Raw genomic sequence first — 16,492 nt, forward strand, 5'->3', positions numbered from 1 at the left:
TGCGATCTTTACTACCCCATTGACCCACCACATTTCATTTATTTTTCTTTATTGTAAATTTCAGAGAAATGCTATAAAATGTTAGCAAAATGGTTCACAAAATAAAACTGTTACTTTCCTCTTATCTTTCCACGCTACTGATGCTAGTAATAGCAGTGGCTATTTTCTAAGTCAACTTGATTAATAGCAGGTAATGGACTTCTCCTCCAAGAACTTATCCAAACCTTTTTTAAACCCAGCTACACTAACTGCACTAACCACATCCCCTGGCAACAAATTCCAGAGTTTAATTGTGCGTTGAGTGAAAAAGAACTTTCTCCGATTAGTTTTAAATGTGCTACATGCTAACTTCATGGACTGCCCCCTAGTCTTTCTATTAAATGAAAGAGTAAATAACAATTCACATTTACCCATTCTAGACCTCTCATGATTTTAAAGACCTCTATCATATCCCCCTTCAGCCGCCTCTTCTCCAAGCTGAACAGCCCTAACCTCTTTAGTTTTTCCTCATAGGAGAGCAGTTCCATCCATCTCTCTCTCAGGCCAATTCAGTAAAGTCCACGGGAGAGTGGACGAACGCCCGCTCTCCCGGTGCGCGCACCGGCCCCTTGCTGGTGCACGCGATGCAGTATTCAAATTAGGTGGCGCAGTAGAAACGGGGAAAAAGAGGCGCTAGGGTTCAGAAACCGGACGCTGGCAAAATTGAGCGTCCGGTTTTCGGCCCGACAGCCGTGGGCCGAATTCAATTTTTTTTTTTTTTGTACTTTTTTTACTCTTCGGGACCTCCGACTTAATATCGCTATGATAGTAAAAACTGCTTTTCTGTGCACTTTCCCAGCACCAGAAGAAAGTAAAATGTGCGGCTTGGCTGCACATTTTACTTTCTGTATCCTGCGCGCATACCTAATAGGGCCATCAACATGCATGTTGAGGGCGCTATTAGGTGCCGGGGGTTGGATGCACGTTTTCCTCCCCTTACTGAATAAGGGGTAAGGAAAACGCGCGTCCAATAGCAGGCTAATAGTGCGCTCCGTTGGAGTGCACTGTACCGTATCGGCCTGTCTGTTAGGTGGTGGTGTTTCTGCCCTCAGCGGCATGTCTGTTAGGTGGTGGAGGTTTCTGCCCTCAGCGGCAGAAACTTTAGCAGAAGGGAAAGGTTGATAGCAGCAGCAAGAAATTAAACAGAGAAAACTGAAACAAAACAGAAATGAAAAGAAAAAGATTTCCACAACCTTGGACTGCAGCTTTAGGAGGGTCAGATGTACATTTAGCACGGGGGGGGGGGGGGGGGGGGAAACAATGTCTCAATAGGGAGCTGGACCCAGCGGAATTGGCAGAATTAAAGAAAGAAGACCACCAATGGCCTAAAATTTTGTCCCAGAGCCAGGCAGGTGTCAGAGTAGGATCCGCATTAAGCAAGGCCTTTGGTTTTACAGGTCCATGTCCCTTTGAGGAATCTGGCACCAAGGCCCGCATGGTCCTCTCCGACTCCATCCGAGAGAAGGAGTGGAGTGCCGCCATAGCCAGTAATGACAGCACCAGGCTTACTCTCAACTTATGTTCACCTCCGGATGCTCGGATTGGACGCTACCGATTGACGATGGAAGCTTCCATGGGGGATCAAGGCACCAGTTTCCAGCTTGGTGAATTTATCTTGCTCTTCAATTCATGGTGTCCAGGTGAGATTCTCAATGCACAGAGCTCTTAAATAAAGTCTTACAGGGTAAAGCATGCTGTCTTTTTTACATATTGGAAGTGAAGTATTGATGTTTAAATTATTACCATGCCAATTTGGACAGCTCAGTTGCCAAATTATGGTTTGCAATTATCCTAATCCAAGAGGGATTTCTCAATTTGCTTTATGATCTCCTACTTTTGGGGGTATTTTTTTAAAATCGAAAATTCAGTTACAAAAATAACACTTTCCCTAATGCAAGAATGTAAGAATCTTTAGCAGAACTTAATGTTCTCTTCTCCCCGTGTCGCAGATGATGCTGTATATCTGGATAATGAGGACATGAGTTGTGAATATGTGGTGACACAACATGGACTAATATTCCAAGGAACCAAAGACTATATTTATAGCGTCCCATGGAATTTTGGACAGGTACATTCCCAGCCTCTTCCCGTTCTTGTGTGACTGATGTCTGACTCTCTCTTCATCCTTCTTCTTCTTCTCCTAGGATCCTGCAGTGCCCGTGATATTGTTCTCGTCTCCTTTCTCCTATTCCACTATCCCCATTTGCCCTCTATCATCTCCCCTTGTATTCTCTTCCTTTTATTTCTTTCTTCTTCCCATCCTCATCTCTCCTCTCCCCTCCACTACTTTCCCAGGCTCTCCACTGCTGTTTTCCCACACCCAGTCTTCTTGCCTCTCCTCTGACCTACTCCCCACTTTCCTACAAATCAAATGACCACATTCATTTTATGAGCAATATTTGCTTCATTCGTGGGATTTCTGTGCATGCTCTCCGCTTTGAATTTCTATTCAAAGGCAGTATATCAAATAAATTAGCTAGTGCTTGCTCAACTTAGCAGATCTTGTATTACACGCCTCTTCTTCCCATTGGCATCTGAGCACATTGGAGGTGGAGATGAGCCCAGTAGAATGTCACACTGCAAGGGACTAATTACACAAGGCCTCAAGTTCAAGGCAGGAGACTGCTGTAATTCCCTGAGGGAATTTTAGCTTCTAAACCTCTTACTCACAAAGGACATGAAAGATATATTAGTAGAAAGAATGTCATTATCTGAAAAACAATTCACATTGTCAGGGGGCCAGACGGAATACCAAGTACTGTTCTAGTACCACAAGCTGCACTAGGCAGGCGGCGCCTTTAACCCATGTCATTACCCTGTTGTGGGACGAGGATGTGGGGCATCTCTGAGGGTGGAATTCATGCAGAGAGCTTGCAGAATGTAACCCGGAAGGCTCAGGATGGGATCACTCTGCACAAATATATCAAAGGACCGACCAGGGCCCTCCTTCAAAGAAATAAAAAATAATGAACAGATGCTAATTTGGCCAAAATAACTAAAGACTGGAATGCTTGCACAGTAAGTGTGCCTCATGCTATAAGAAGGTGTGGTTTATGAACACAGAGCTCAGAGGGTGTGTATGTGCCATGCAGTGGGATGGAGGAAGCTGCCTGCTGTCCACAGGCACAAGATATTCAGTATTCTAGGGTATTCATAGTTCATGCAGACTGTGTGCTCTCTGCAGGCAAGGTTCAGGAGTGGAGTATGTGGACAGGCAAGGTATACAGCATGTGTGTTGTCTGTATATGAAAGGTTCAGGAGTGGACCCTTATGCCTGCACGGCTCATTAGTAATGTTCCCTCTAATTTTTTGTGGACTGCTGTATGCAAAAAAAAAAAAAAAAAGTTATCTTGTGCAACATCGTGTACAAATGCAGTGCTCTTTGAAGATTCTAGTTTCCTTGACATTTGCATGCTGTTTTCCTGTGTACGCATGCGCACAGCTTGTGGGGAACATTGCGCAGAAGTGGAATGCATGCGAGGACTGACAGAAGGCTCCAGGAGAGAAGCGTGTTAGTGTGCACAGACTGTACAGCACATCTATTCCTGCACAGAGGGTACAGGAATGCAAAGTGTCTGTGCATGCAGACTATAGCGTACATGTGCTGCTCTCTGGCACGTGACTGAAATGAGGACATGCATGCTTTCTTCATGCTATACAGATGGATTGAAACATTACATTCAACCGCAAACTGCAACCCCTCCCCTCCCCCCCCTCCAAATCACAGATGGCAATAAGAGCCCAGGAAAAGAGGGAATTAGCAGAAAAGCAGGATTTAAGAGGGTCTGGGAGCCATGAAGAATGCAGAGGTTGCTGGTTTCCGTTGCAAACTTGTTTTACTGTATGGATTTTAGCTATTTTCCTTGGCAATAGGATAGATTATGCATGCCTGGTAAATCTCCATAGGTGACATCTGCTTGGATTTTCCACACTTTAATCTAGAAAGCATTCCTAGAATGAAACAGCAAAGGCTCCCTTAGTGTTCGTACGGCTTGAATTTTGATGTAAGGCTGCTCCATTGTGCAAGCTCAAATTCCATCAAATCATTTCATACCCATGTTCCTCCCATGCCTCTTTGTCCTTTGCTCCTGTAACACTGTGGGGGAGGGATAGTATATCATGGAGCCATGTTTCACTTCAATGGTGACCTCTTTAATGGCGGAGGAGAGCTAAACAGCTAACGAGTATGTGCCAGGGCAGGACAAGTCAGGGCAACCTTTGAATTCTCTGCGCCCCTCTGAGCTTTGTACAGAACAGAAGTTGTTGCTGCTTCATTTTGCTTCCTGTCCTTCTCAGCTGGCTCAACCATAGTTTTCCTTTTTTAAAGCCTTTGACTCCAGCTCCTTATCAATTCTGCACACAGCAGAAACCGATGAAAGAAATTCAGACACCACGTTCCTCTCTCCTCCCCTTCCTACACCACCCTCGCCCTGGCATCGAGGCCCCTGAAGATAAGACTTTAGCTTCTGACATGTAAGAAAAGCTAGTGGTGAAATCTTTTTTTTTTCTTCAAACAGACAGGGGCATTTTAAATATAAAATGAACCACAGATGGTTTGGTTTTTTTTAAACATTGGATCCCCCCAAATTCTCCCTAGTAGCAGCGACTAGGGGTGTGCATTCGTTTTGAACTTAAATGTAAAACGCAACTTTTTTTTTTTTTTAACTTAAAAAAGTGATGAGGTGAAAAAGATCGGATTTCCAACTTATTCAACATAGCTATGTTGAATAAGTTGGAAATCGCGATTGTTGATCCTAAATAAAAATTTAAAACCCCTCACCCTCCTTAATCCCCCCCCCCCCCCAAGACTTACCACAACTCCCTGATGATCCAACGGGGAGTCAGGACGCCATTTCTGAACTCCTTTGCGAGGAGCACGTGACGTCAGGAGGCCCCCCCAAGCTGGCCAAAAGTTCCTTTTGGGTGCAACGAGGGTCCTGGAGCGATTGCGCAGGGAATCACGTGACGCCGCATCACTCCGACGTGACGCCGACGTCACGTGCTCCTCGCAAAGGAGTTCAGAAATGGCGTCCTGACTCCCCGCTGGATCATCAGGGAGTTGTGGTAAGTCTTGGGGGGGGGGGGGGGATTAAGGAGGGTGAGGGGTTTAAATTTTTATTTGCACGTATGGACATAGACTCAACTTATGGAATTCTCCATATGTCCATATTGACCGCAAATGGGACCCCCTTTCGACTTATGGACTTATGAACATAAACTTTTGCTCTGCACATCCCTAGCAGCGACAGGACTGAGTGGAGCCAGTGAAATTCAGTGCTGTGCTTTTATCAAGAACTTAGACTTTTGTATTAGTGTTGCTCTCTCATTCTCTCCCCCTTCTATGTACTCTCTGAGAATTTCTCTTCTTACAAGTAGTGCACAGCCAGCCCCTTATTCTTGGCATGAAGCGAGGGCAATGACAAGTGAGGAGAGGAAGTCCACAGGATGGACAGGAACATCTGCAAAATCGTGGGAAGTGCTGGCTTCAGTTTCCTGATCGCCTCCCCTACACCAGCGCATCCGAACAACGAAATGAAGCCTAACTGCTCTCTCTCTCTCCCTCTCTCTATCAGTTTGAAGATGGCATTTTGGATGCCTGCCTCCAACTGCTGGATAAAAACCCCAAGTTCCTTAAAGATTCGAATCGAGATTGTTCCCGGCGCAATGACCCTGCTTACATCGGCAGAATAATCACGGCTATGGCGAGTATATAAAACCTTGCAATCTACCTCGCAACCAGCTAGATTTCCATTAACAAGATTTATGCTTCATAGCAGAATGTTTGTTGGTTTGTTTGGTCCTCAAAGGCAGTAGCCCTATCGGATTTTCAGGATTTCCACAATGAATATGCATGAGCCCCCACTGTATGCAAACAGATCTCGTGCCATTTTCCCAGTTCGGGCAGGTGTCAGGTTAGAAATGATTCCATGCCAATACCTGCCTTTTCAATGCCAATGCACTACCTTATCTCCTTACAGGTAAATTGCAACGATGAAGACAATGGAGTCCTGTTTGGGCGATGGGATGACAAATACGATGATGGCATCAGCCCGATGGCATGGATCGGAAGTGTTGATATTCTTAGGAGATGGACTAGATATGGATGCCAGGCAGTCAAATATGGACAGTGCTGGGTCTTTGCAGCCGTGGCATGTACAGGTGAGGACAGGTTGGATGGCAACCCTGGATTGGTGCATCCTATATTTCTGTGACCATTTTCTTCTCATTGCCTATGTTCGAAGGCTAAGGGATACTCTAGATTCTAGATTGGGAAACCTCTCTCCCAATGTATATCATATGTCCTGCACATAATATAACATAACAAAACACAATTTATGATACTCCTTATCAATACAGTGCTCATGGTGAGTTACAGTTATAAATAAAACCCAAACATTAGTAATATTATGAATATTTAAAACAATAAACTTTTCCATAGCTAACATAGGATGAATATCAACATGTACGTTAAAGTTTTAATTAAAAAACACACCATAAATAAAACCTAAAAAATATTATAAAAAATAAAAATAGACCAGGCTATGATGGTATTTTTATATACATGTGCACATCTGTGAACCCACATCAGGGAAAGTTATAGCAGACAGGACAGGGGGATATTTCAGTTTTATCTGCAATCTACTTCCTTATAACAAAACTGGATCTGAAAGTCATCTGTAAACCCACCCAGATGGGGTATATAAAAGGTGAGAGGGTCTGGCATCTGAATAAGCTGAGAGATGGTCTCTTGTAAAGCCTCAAGAAGGGTCAAGCAGATGGTGTGGTGGACCCAGACCCAGAGGCACAGAGAGCGTAGAACAGCCTGAGCTGGAAAATAATCTCAAATTTGCTCCAAATTTCACCATAACCAGAAAATTAGGGACTCACTATCTTCCAACAATTCACATTTATTTTCTGGTATAACCAGCAGACAGATTATATAACACAGAATGAAAAAGCACTGATTAAATCAGGGTATGTTGGCATGCACAGCTATGCAGTGGTGGTAACCAAATATATACAGAAAGGTTAACATACTGAAGCCTTAGTAACTGTATACTCCTTCCCCTGGGGTAGGAGAACTTTTTGCAAGCACTTTTTCTACCCTCTTCTTTTCAATATGTCCAGGTACACTCAGCAAAAACTATTACCACTCACTTCAACCACAGTTTCTCCTCTTTCACAATAGATGGTTCTCACAAACGTATCATAAGTTTCACCACAGTAAATTCTTCATTACTCACTCTATGGACTAGTAATTTCTTCCATTTTCAATAGAAACTATTAACCTTCCAGTTTCTTCTGCCCCATCCAAGCAAAAGGAGAGGATTTCTCCAAGGTACCCACTCTCACCTTTGTGTGGCTTTCTTACTTCATCTTCTCCCCACCGGATGTGGGATCTCGGGACTCTCCTCCACCTCTGAGACTCAAGGCGGGCTTCCTGGTTATTTCCTCTCGAGGAGAATCAGCTCTCCACCTGGGGCCTTTTCCCTTGAGGGGAAAAGCCTGCAGGGCCCTCTCTTCTGAGAGGCCACTCCTTCAATGTGCTCTCTCCAAACAAACCCTGCCATATCTCCAAGCAGCTCTTTTATCCTGGATGAATGTTCCCTCTACGGGACCTTTCTCCCTACTCTTCCTGAGGGAGAACATTCCCATATAAACGTTACCCATTCTTCCCCCATTACCAAAGTGCAATTTTACCAGAACGGAGGCTATCTGGTGGCCATTAATGATACCACACCTTCTAGAGGGAATTAAACATAACTGACGGCTTCTGCTATCCTATACTACAGGTGCGGCGAACTCCGGTCCTTAAGAGCCACAAACAGGTCTAGTTTTCAGGATATCCACAATAAATATGCATGAGATAGATTTGCATACACTGCCTCCTCTGTGGATGGAGTGCACAGTGGAGATCCTGAAAACCAAGCCTGTTTGTGGCTCTTGAGGACAAAGTTGGCTGCCCCTGCTGTAGTAGCCTTTCAAATGCACCCAATTAGAGATTTCGTAGTCTCTCCTCCTCCTTCCCCCCCCCTCAAAAAAAAAATCCTTTACTAGGGTCTTTTAATTACAAAAACAGGGCTGCTTCCTGGCAGATTATCACATATCAAATAAACACCCTTTCAAAGGTTGTCTCTATGGGAAAATCTTATTTTACATTCAGTTATTATTTGCTGCACTAAATGTTTTTAATGTACTTGCAATGCTCCTTCAAGGAACACATTGTTAAAAGACCATTTTTAATAGTATAATCTGACAGATGTTACATCCTACACAAAATGTTCTTTTGAAGGCAATAGCAAGATATATTATAAAGAGTGACCATGGTGATTAAACAGTACAGACTAATAAATTAAAGAGGGCCTGGACTGTGTTCAGTAAAGTACAATATGGGAATAAGATTGGTTTTACCCGGGCATAGAGGCAGTAGCGTGTAGGAGCTGAGCAAAATGATTTTGACACATTTCCAGGGGACAGAAGACATAAGGGCAAGAGTCAGGCGCCTATGAATGTTTCCAAGAAGTGTATCAAAATCCTTTCTGTAGAGCCTCCTGGAAGCCACTTCTCTGTGTTAAAGGCAAGGACTTTTGTTGAATTGGAATTAGGAGACTAAGCTAGAGTCTCCTTAATGGTCCCTTTCTCATTATAACCCCATGGAAGATGCTTTCCTTTTGTGATATTCATTCATCTCCTGATCTCCTGGCTTGCTTCTTCTGCCAAGCCTCTTATGTGTCAATTTCCTGTCTCCTCTACAGTCCTCAGATGCTTGGGAATTCCCACTCGTGTTGTGACCAATTATAACTCTGCCCATGACACCAACAGCAATTTAATAATCGAGCAGTTTCTGGATGAACAAGGGAAACGGCAGCTGAGGCACAGAGATATGATCTGGTGAGCAGTGTGGATCTCAAACTTTTCTTCACAGCTAGTGCCTTCGTTTTTAACATGTAGGGAATGGCTGCTGAATATCAGTGCACCTCAGTCACAATGTCCAGATGAATTAATTTGTAGAGGGAGGAAAGGGTTAAGACACAGCACGGTTTAATTCTTGGCTTCCCCTGCTTATCTCACACTTCTTTCATCAAACAATGGGTTAGGAAGATATTTGTACTATGTGGTCTTGATCAGGTGCAGTACAAATCAAGGTGACTCCAAGATTTACTTCAGAAACAATGAAAACAAATGGCATTAGTAAACCGGTCAAAGAGTCAGGGAGGTAAAAATGAAGGTTCAATGGCACGTATATAAACCGAGAATGTGTTATGGAACAGAGTACAATATAGGGCTTCCCAAACCTGTTCCGGGGGACCCCACAACCAGTCGGGTTTCCAGGATGTCTTGATACTTGAAAGGTTTTAATGATCCAAAGACAACGACAAACCTTTTCCATCGGAAAAAAATCAGCAGAACCAGGGGTCATGATTTGAAGCTCCAGGGAGGAAGACTCAGAACCAATGTCAGGAAGTATTTCTTCACGGAGAGGGTGGTGGATGCCTGGAATGTCCTTCCGGAGGAAGTGGTGAAGACCAGAAGTGTAAAAGACTTCACGCATATCCAGCATAACTCTCTGCTTCAACGGCAGGGGGAATGAAGAAAAGTGGATCTATATACAGACAACCAACAAGGATTGAATTACATAGTCTGGGTAAACAAATAAGCATAGGTGTAGCTTGCCTATTGCGGCGGTTACTACCCCTAACTAATTAAGCTAGATATTTCACTTACCGTATTTTTCGCTCCATAAGACGCACTTTTTTTCCCCCAAAGGTGGGGGGAAAATGTATGTGCGTCTTATGGAGCGAATATAAAAAAAAAACCAAACAAAAATCTAACAAACACCCCCCCCCCCGACTCCCCCAAGACCTGCCGACTTAATTTCCTACAAACCCCCCCCCCCCCAAGACCTGACAAATTAATTTCCTGCAACCCCCCCCCCTCCTGACCCCCCCAAGACCTGCCAAACGTCCCTGGTGGTCCAGCGGGGGTCCGGGAATGATCTCCTGGGCGTGGGCCGTCTGCTGCCAGTAAACAAAATGGCGCCGACGGCCCTATGCCCTCACTATGTCACTGAGACCGATCGCTGCTATTGGTCGGTCTCAGTGACATAGTGAGGGCATAGGGCCGTCGGCGCCATTTTGTTTACTGGCAGCCGACGGCCCTATGCCCTCACTATGTCACTGAGACCGATCGCTGCTATTGGTCGGTCTCAGTGACATAGTGAGGGCATAGGGCCGTCGGCTGCCAGTAAACAAAATGGCGCCGACGGCCCTATGCCCTTACTATGTCACTGAGACCGACCAATAGCAGCGGTCGGTCTCAGTGACATAGTGAGGGCATAGGGCCGTCGGCGCCATTTTGTTTACTGGCAGCCGACGGCTCACGCCCAGGAGATCGTTCCCGGACCGCTCCTGGACCCCCGCTGGACCACCAGGGACGTTTGGCAGGTCTTGGGGGGGTCAGGAGGGTGGGGGGTTGCAGGAAATTAATTCGGCAGGTCTTGGGGGGGTCAGGAGGGTGGGGGGTTGCAGGAAATTAATTCGGCAGGTCTTGGGGGGGTCAGGGGGGTGGAGGTTGTTAATTTAAAGGGTTGGGATGGGGGGGGGGGGTTTGGGGGTTCCCACAGAAAGAAAAATTTTCTGATCTGGGGAGTGGACCGAAATGGCCCTCCCCAGACCCGAAAACAAAATGGGGAGAAAAAAAAAAACTATGCACTCCCCTAATTTGCTCCATAAGACGCCCAGACGCAGAGCCGGTTTAGCACAATTTATTTTTTTTTAATTTTCCCCCTCTGAATCCTAAGTGCGTCTTATGGTCAGGTGCGTCTTATGGAGCGAAAAATACGGTAGATGCAGCTCCAACACTGCTCTCTACATTAATGGTGGGGGTGGAAGGGAAATAGAACCAAAAGGTTACTAAGAGCCAAGAGAAACAGATAAGTATGAAAAAAAAAAGTGCGAAACTTGCTGGGCAGACTGGATGAGCCGTTTGGTCTTCTTCTGCCGTCATTTCTATGTTTCTATGTCCACAATAAATATGAATGAGATATCTGTGCATGCACTGGGCCCTATAATATGTTCTAGTATATCCCATGCATATTCATTATGGGTATCCTTAAAACCCAACCAGCTGTGGGGATCTCCAGGATAGGTTTGGGAAGCCTGGTATAAGAGGTACCTGCTCATGGCACCTATTGACTTGTGGAATCTCTTCCTCCTTAGTAGGGATGTGAATCGTTTTAGGACGATTAAAATTATCGTCCGATAATTTTAATATCGTCTTAAACCGTTATGGAACACAATACAATAGAGATTCTAACGATTTATCATTATAAATCGTTAGAATCGTGAGCCGGCACACTAAAACCCCCTAAAACCCACCCCCGACCCTTTAAATTAAATCCCCCACCCTCCCGAACCCCCCCCCAAATGACTTAAATAACCTGCGGGTCCAGCGGCGGTCCGGAACGGCAGCGGTCCGGAATGGGCTCCTGCTACTGAATCTTGTTGTCTTCGGCCGGCGCCATTTTCCAAAATGGCGCCGAAAAATGGCGGCGGCCATAGACGAACACGATTGGACGGCAGGAGGTCCTTCCGGACCCCCGCTGGACTTTTGGCAAGTCTTGTGGGGGTCAGGAGGCCCCCCCCAAGCTGGCCAAAAGTTCCTGGAGGTCCAGCGGGGGTCAGGGAGCGATTTCCCGCCGCGAATCGTTTTCGTACGGAAAATGGCGCCGGCAGGAGATCGACTGCAGGAGGTCGTTCAGCGAGGGTTCCGGCGCCTCGCTGAACGACCTCCTGCAGTCGATCTCCTGCCGGCGCCATTTTCCGTACGAAAACGATTCGCGGCGGGAAATCGCTCCCTGACCCCCTCCCCCTCCCAGCCGAAATCGATCGTTAAGACGATCGAGGACACGATTCACATCTCTACTCCTTAGTGCCACTCTCTTTCTGTGTACAACGTACTCTTCTGCAAGCTGAGTAGTTAAATCACAAGAAGATTGTGATAAATTGCAGGAAGACCGTGTGAGACTGGAAAATTGAGCATCCAAATGGCAGATGAAATTTAATGTGGATAAGTGCAAGGTGATGCATATAGGGAAAAATAACCCATGCTATAGTTACACAATGTTAGGTTCCATATTAGGTGCTACAGCCCAAGAAAGAGATCTAGGCGTCATAGTGGATAACACATTGAAATCGTTGGATCAGTGTGCTGCGGCAGTCAAAAAAGCAAACAATGTTGGGAATTATTAGAAAGGGAATGGTGAATAAAACAGAAAATGTCATAATGCCTCTGTATCGCTCCATGGTGAGACCGCACCTTGAATACTGTGTATAATTCTGGTCGCCGCATCTCAAAAAAGATATAGTTGCGATGGAGAAGGTACAGAGAAGGGCAACCAAAATGATAAAGGGGATGGAACAGTTCCCCTATGAGGAAAGACTAAAGAGATTAGGACTTTTCAGCTTGGAAAAGAGACGGCTGAGGTGGGTTATGAGATTGGGGTTTAAAATCAAGAGAGGTCTAGAACGGTAAATGTGAATCGGACAATAGAAGGACTAGCACATTTAAAACAAATTGCATGTAGCACATTTAAAACAAATTGGAGAAAGTTCTTTTTCACTCAACACACAATTAATCTCTGCAATTTGTTGCCAGGGGATATGGTTAGTGTAGCTGGGTTTAAAAAAGGATTGGATAAGTTCTTGGTGAAGAAGTCCATTACCTGCTATTAATTAAGTTGACTTGGAAAATAGCCACTGCTATTACTAGCAACAGTAACATGGGATACACTTATTTTTTGGGAACTTGCAGGTTCTTATGGCCTGGATTGGCCACCGTTGGAAACAGGATGCTGGGCTTGATGGACTCTTGGTCTGACCCAGTATGGCATGTTCTTATGTTCTTATGAGTAGTACCAGAACTCCCAGCTGCATCACAGAGAAAATGTCCTAACATTATTTGCTAAACCAAATGAATTATAGGGCACCTGTGAATATAAAATGCTTTAGTAATTCTAAGGTCCAGAAATTACTATGATCTGGATTATTATTTGATAAGATATGAGTGTTTTACTTTGTGGTACAAGAAGAGATACTCAATTTGCAACAAAGGGCAACATGTCTGCTAGCCTAAACTACACAAACTCCTGTTTGAAATTATCTCACACCTGGTAGTGTTTAGGTCTTTTGATCAGGTGATGTTTTAAGAACTATTCAGCTCAGGGTGACCAGATTACAGATTGTGTACTAACTGTTTTATAGCTCCAGTGCTATTTACTGTGCAAATATATGGAGCCCGATTGGTGGATTACTGTTCCTTTAAACTATTTTAGTGACTTCATTTTCTTTCAGATGTATTGTTATAAAAAGCCTGGAAAGTATGCATTCACAGGAGATTTGTAATTGTTATGTTAAGCACAAATAGTACTCCCTTTCCCTTTAGCTGTCAGTGGATACAGAAAATGTTTCACTGGAAGAGTAGATATATCATAATATGCATTATAACCACAGTGGCAGAAGAGGTACATTATTATAGAGTGAGAGTAGGTTGCAAAACCTGGAGGATACCGGACAGGACCCCAATCATATCCGGTTTATGCTGGTATTGAGGGGGTTCTCTAGATGTCAGTAAAATGTACAGCTGAAGTCTGAATGGTTTAATGAATCAGCAGAACCTGTGGGATACCAATTTAGGACAAAATTATTGAATGACACTTCATTCATTGTTCTTTATAATACCTTAAATAAATGATTACCCTCCTTGAAAGGATGGTACAATGCAGTACCCTCCTCTAGAATATGTGCTCTACCTGCAAGGACGGAGGGTACCAAGGATTCTTGAGAAAAGTCTAGAGGATTCTCCAGGAGAGTGGAAACGAGAACTGCTGCTGGTGGTTCTTTGGAAAGTCAGATCGATGCCCGAAGAATCTGGAGGCCCAGGGGAACTTCAGCGCAGCCCTATGACTAGGGCCGGATTTAAGATTAAGGCACCGATAGGTAGAAGACTGGGGAGAGGGGTTCCCCTCCCCCCCATGATTGGAGAGTGGAGGGAGGGATTCTCTCTCAGAGACTGGAGAGCAATGGGATGTCCCTGTTTGGGGGGTCCCTTCATAATTTGGCACCTGAGGCATGGGCCTAGGTTGCATATGCCTAAATCCGACCTTGCTCATAATCGCCTCTTCTGAACACGATCTTCTTATCATCTACAATTGTAAGCAAGAGGGTTGGCAGTGGGGAGAGGCTGATCATGATCCACTGGACCAATCTCACCCAGTACCTTGGAAGCACACTCCTGTGGGATCTGTGAATATACTCTATCTGGGGGATGGCCTTCCTGAACAGCATGTTCTGCTGGGTGCAGCAGGACAACTTGTTTTGGGATGGTGATCAAGTAGTTTCATACTGCTGGACTTAACTACTTGGGCTGGACATTGTTGGAATCTTTTCTGTCCTAAAAAAATAATAATAATAATATCCCCTATGTCCTGGAACCCACAGGCCAAAACTGGCATACTAACTGGAAATATATTCAGTTCTTCCTAAATCTCTCTCTATTAAATAAACCGAAAGTCCTCGCAACACCAAACTATTATGGATACTTGCCAGGTACTGCTAACCTGGATTGGCCACTGTTGGAAACAGAATACTGGACTTGATTGACCCTCATTGTGACCCAGTATGTTCTTATGGGAATTACTGTTCAACAAGATAGATATTTAAGTTTATCCCCCCTCTTCCTCTCCCTGGACTAGAGATCCAATTCTATATCTCTGTGACCTGCTATTAAATGAATCCCTATCACCAGCTTTACATGCAGAACTCTCCAGGTCATGAAGCAGGAGTTAGAAGCCACCTCAAAGTATGCACCAGTAAGGTCCATGGGAGTGACACATGTAGGTTAGCATAAGCACACTGCTCTGAGCATTTTTTGGAACAGCAGTAAATGTGAAATAATACATAAATAAATATGTAGACATGCAGGGCATGCAGACAATAGAAAGCCGAGTTAAGGAATCAAAAATGCCATACGGTACAGCACATTTGTGTACTGCATAGAAAACTGTTGGAGAACACAAGTTCCAAAATCTGGGTACTTCATATCTATACCCAATTAAAAATGTAAAGTAAAAAAAAAATGATAGCACCCAAATATTAAAATGTAGCAGTCTGTATTAAAAGCAGCATTTCTCCAGTTACATGTTTTATTGGTTGGTAAATTAGGAATCTGATAGACTGCGGGTATTGCAAGGGCTTTCAGTACTGTCAAGAGAACCTCCAGCCTTGTGGCCCCCACCCCAGTGAACTTTCAGTCCCATAGGCCATCGTCCCCATTCCCCCCTGAAATTTCTGATAATTAAACTCGGCAGTCATGATGACCCCGCTGCCACCCCTCCCAGAGCAATCCTGTGAAAATGGATGTGGGCAAATATGACTTTGTTTACCTAGGTAAAAGGACTCTGAAAACTGTTTAAACGTAGGCACAGTTGAAAGGGAAAGTATGCTGGCGCCTTCCCCATGAAAACTGGTGCAAAGCCCAGGGGTAGAAGTACCCACAGACTTTGTGTGTGTGTGTGTGTATATAAAACAGATATGGTTCAGATACCATGTCACAGGGTCTGATGAACGTGTCATCTGTGATTTTTAGGGGTAGACTGCAAAAACAAAGAGACTTAAGAGATATATTAAGGGGTACATTTTATAATGGACACGCCAATTTCATAACACATGCGTGCCAGCGCGCGCATGTTATAAAATCCGTGGGCCACGCGCACATGCACGCAAAGGGGGGGGGACTCTTGCAGTTTCCATGCAGTGACGCATCCCGGCCTTCCCCAGTTCCCTCCCAGTCCACACCTTCCCCTTCCCCTCTCCTCTCCTCCCCACCCCCTAAACCCTACCTATTCTTTTTTGTTGTTGTTGTTTTATTACTCACTTCAGGGCCCAACCTGAAGTAAGTTGCGTGCATCGGCAGCCAAGTCTTCGGGACAGCAATCAATGGCGTTGTCCCGGCCCACCCCTCCCTGCCCAGAACACGCCCCCTGGTCCTCCCCTTCGAAGATGCCCGGCACCTATGTGCGTACTGGCGTTTACGAGCGTGGCTGGGCCCCTTTGAAGATTCGCTCAGCCGCGCGCGTAAATGCTGGAATTTACGCGCGTAGGGCTTTTAAAATCTGCCCTGAAATGTAGAAATTAAAAGAAATCCATGCTGCATTGGCAGAAGAAAAATCTCTAAAATGGTTGGCTGGATGGGCTGAACCAGAAAGCTGACTGCTCACTATACAAAATATTTTTAAATTATTTTGTCGCCCTCAGTAACAGTGACACAAACTCCCCCCTCCTCCTGCCTAGATTGTGAAGTCAACACAGAAACCTGCAAAAACCACAAAATTCACTTGAAACCTATATAATAAATCTGCCATACCAAAAAGCACAAACTCCCAGTACTCAAAGAG

The 16,492-nt window shown here is 44.8% G+C and overlaps 1 protein-coding gene across 2 annotated transcripts in view; it reads left to right on the top strand.

Moving 5' to 3' along the window:
* Nucleotides 1-16,492, top strand: part of TGM2 (transglutaminase 2) — a 72,495-nt gene that overhangs the window by 36,868 nt on the left and 19,135 nt on the right. Inside the window, exons 3-7 of one of the 2 annotated variants that reach the window (XM_029611224.1) lie at nt 1,437-1,679; nt 1,989-2,107; nt 5,613-5,741; nt 6,018-6,198; nt 8,796-8,931. In XM_029611224.1, coding sequence (XP_029467084.1) covers nt 1,437-1,679; nt 1,989-2,107; nt 5,613-5,741; nt 6,018-6,198; nt 8,796-8,931 — 808 coding nt within the window. The remainder of the gene's footprint in view (nt 1-1,436; nt 1,680-1,988; nt 2,108-5,612; nt 5,742-6,017; nt 6,199-8,795; nt 8,932-16,492) is intronic. The other variant, XM_029611225.1, reaches the window with a different exon arrangement.

Source organism: Rhinatrema bivittatum, chromosome 8 (assembly GCF_901001135.1).
Source record: "Rhinatrema bivittatum chromosome 8, aRhiBiv1.1, whole genome shotgun sequence".
Lineage (NCBI taxonomy): Eukaryota > Metazoa > Chordata > Amphibia > Gymnophiona > Rhinatrematidae > Rhinatrema > Rhinatrema bivittatum.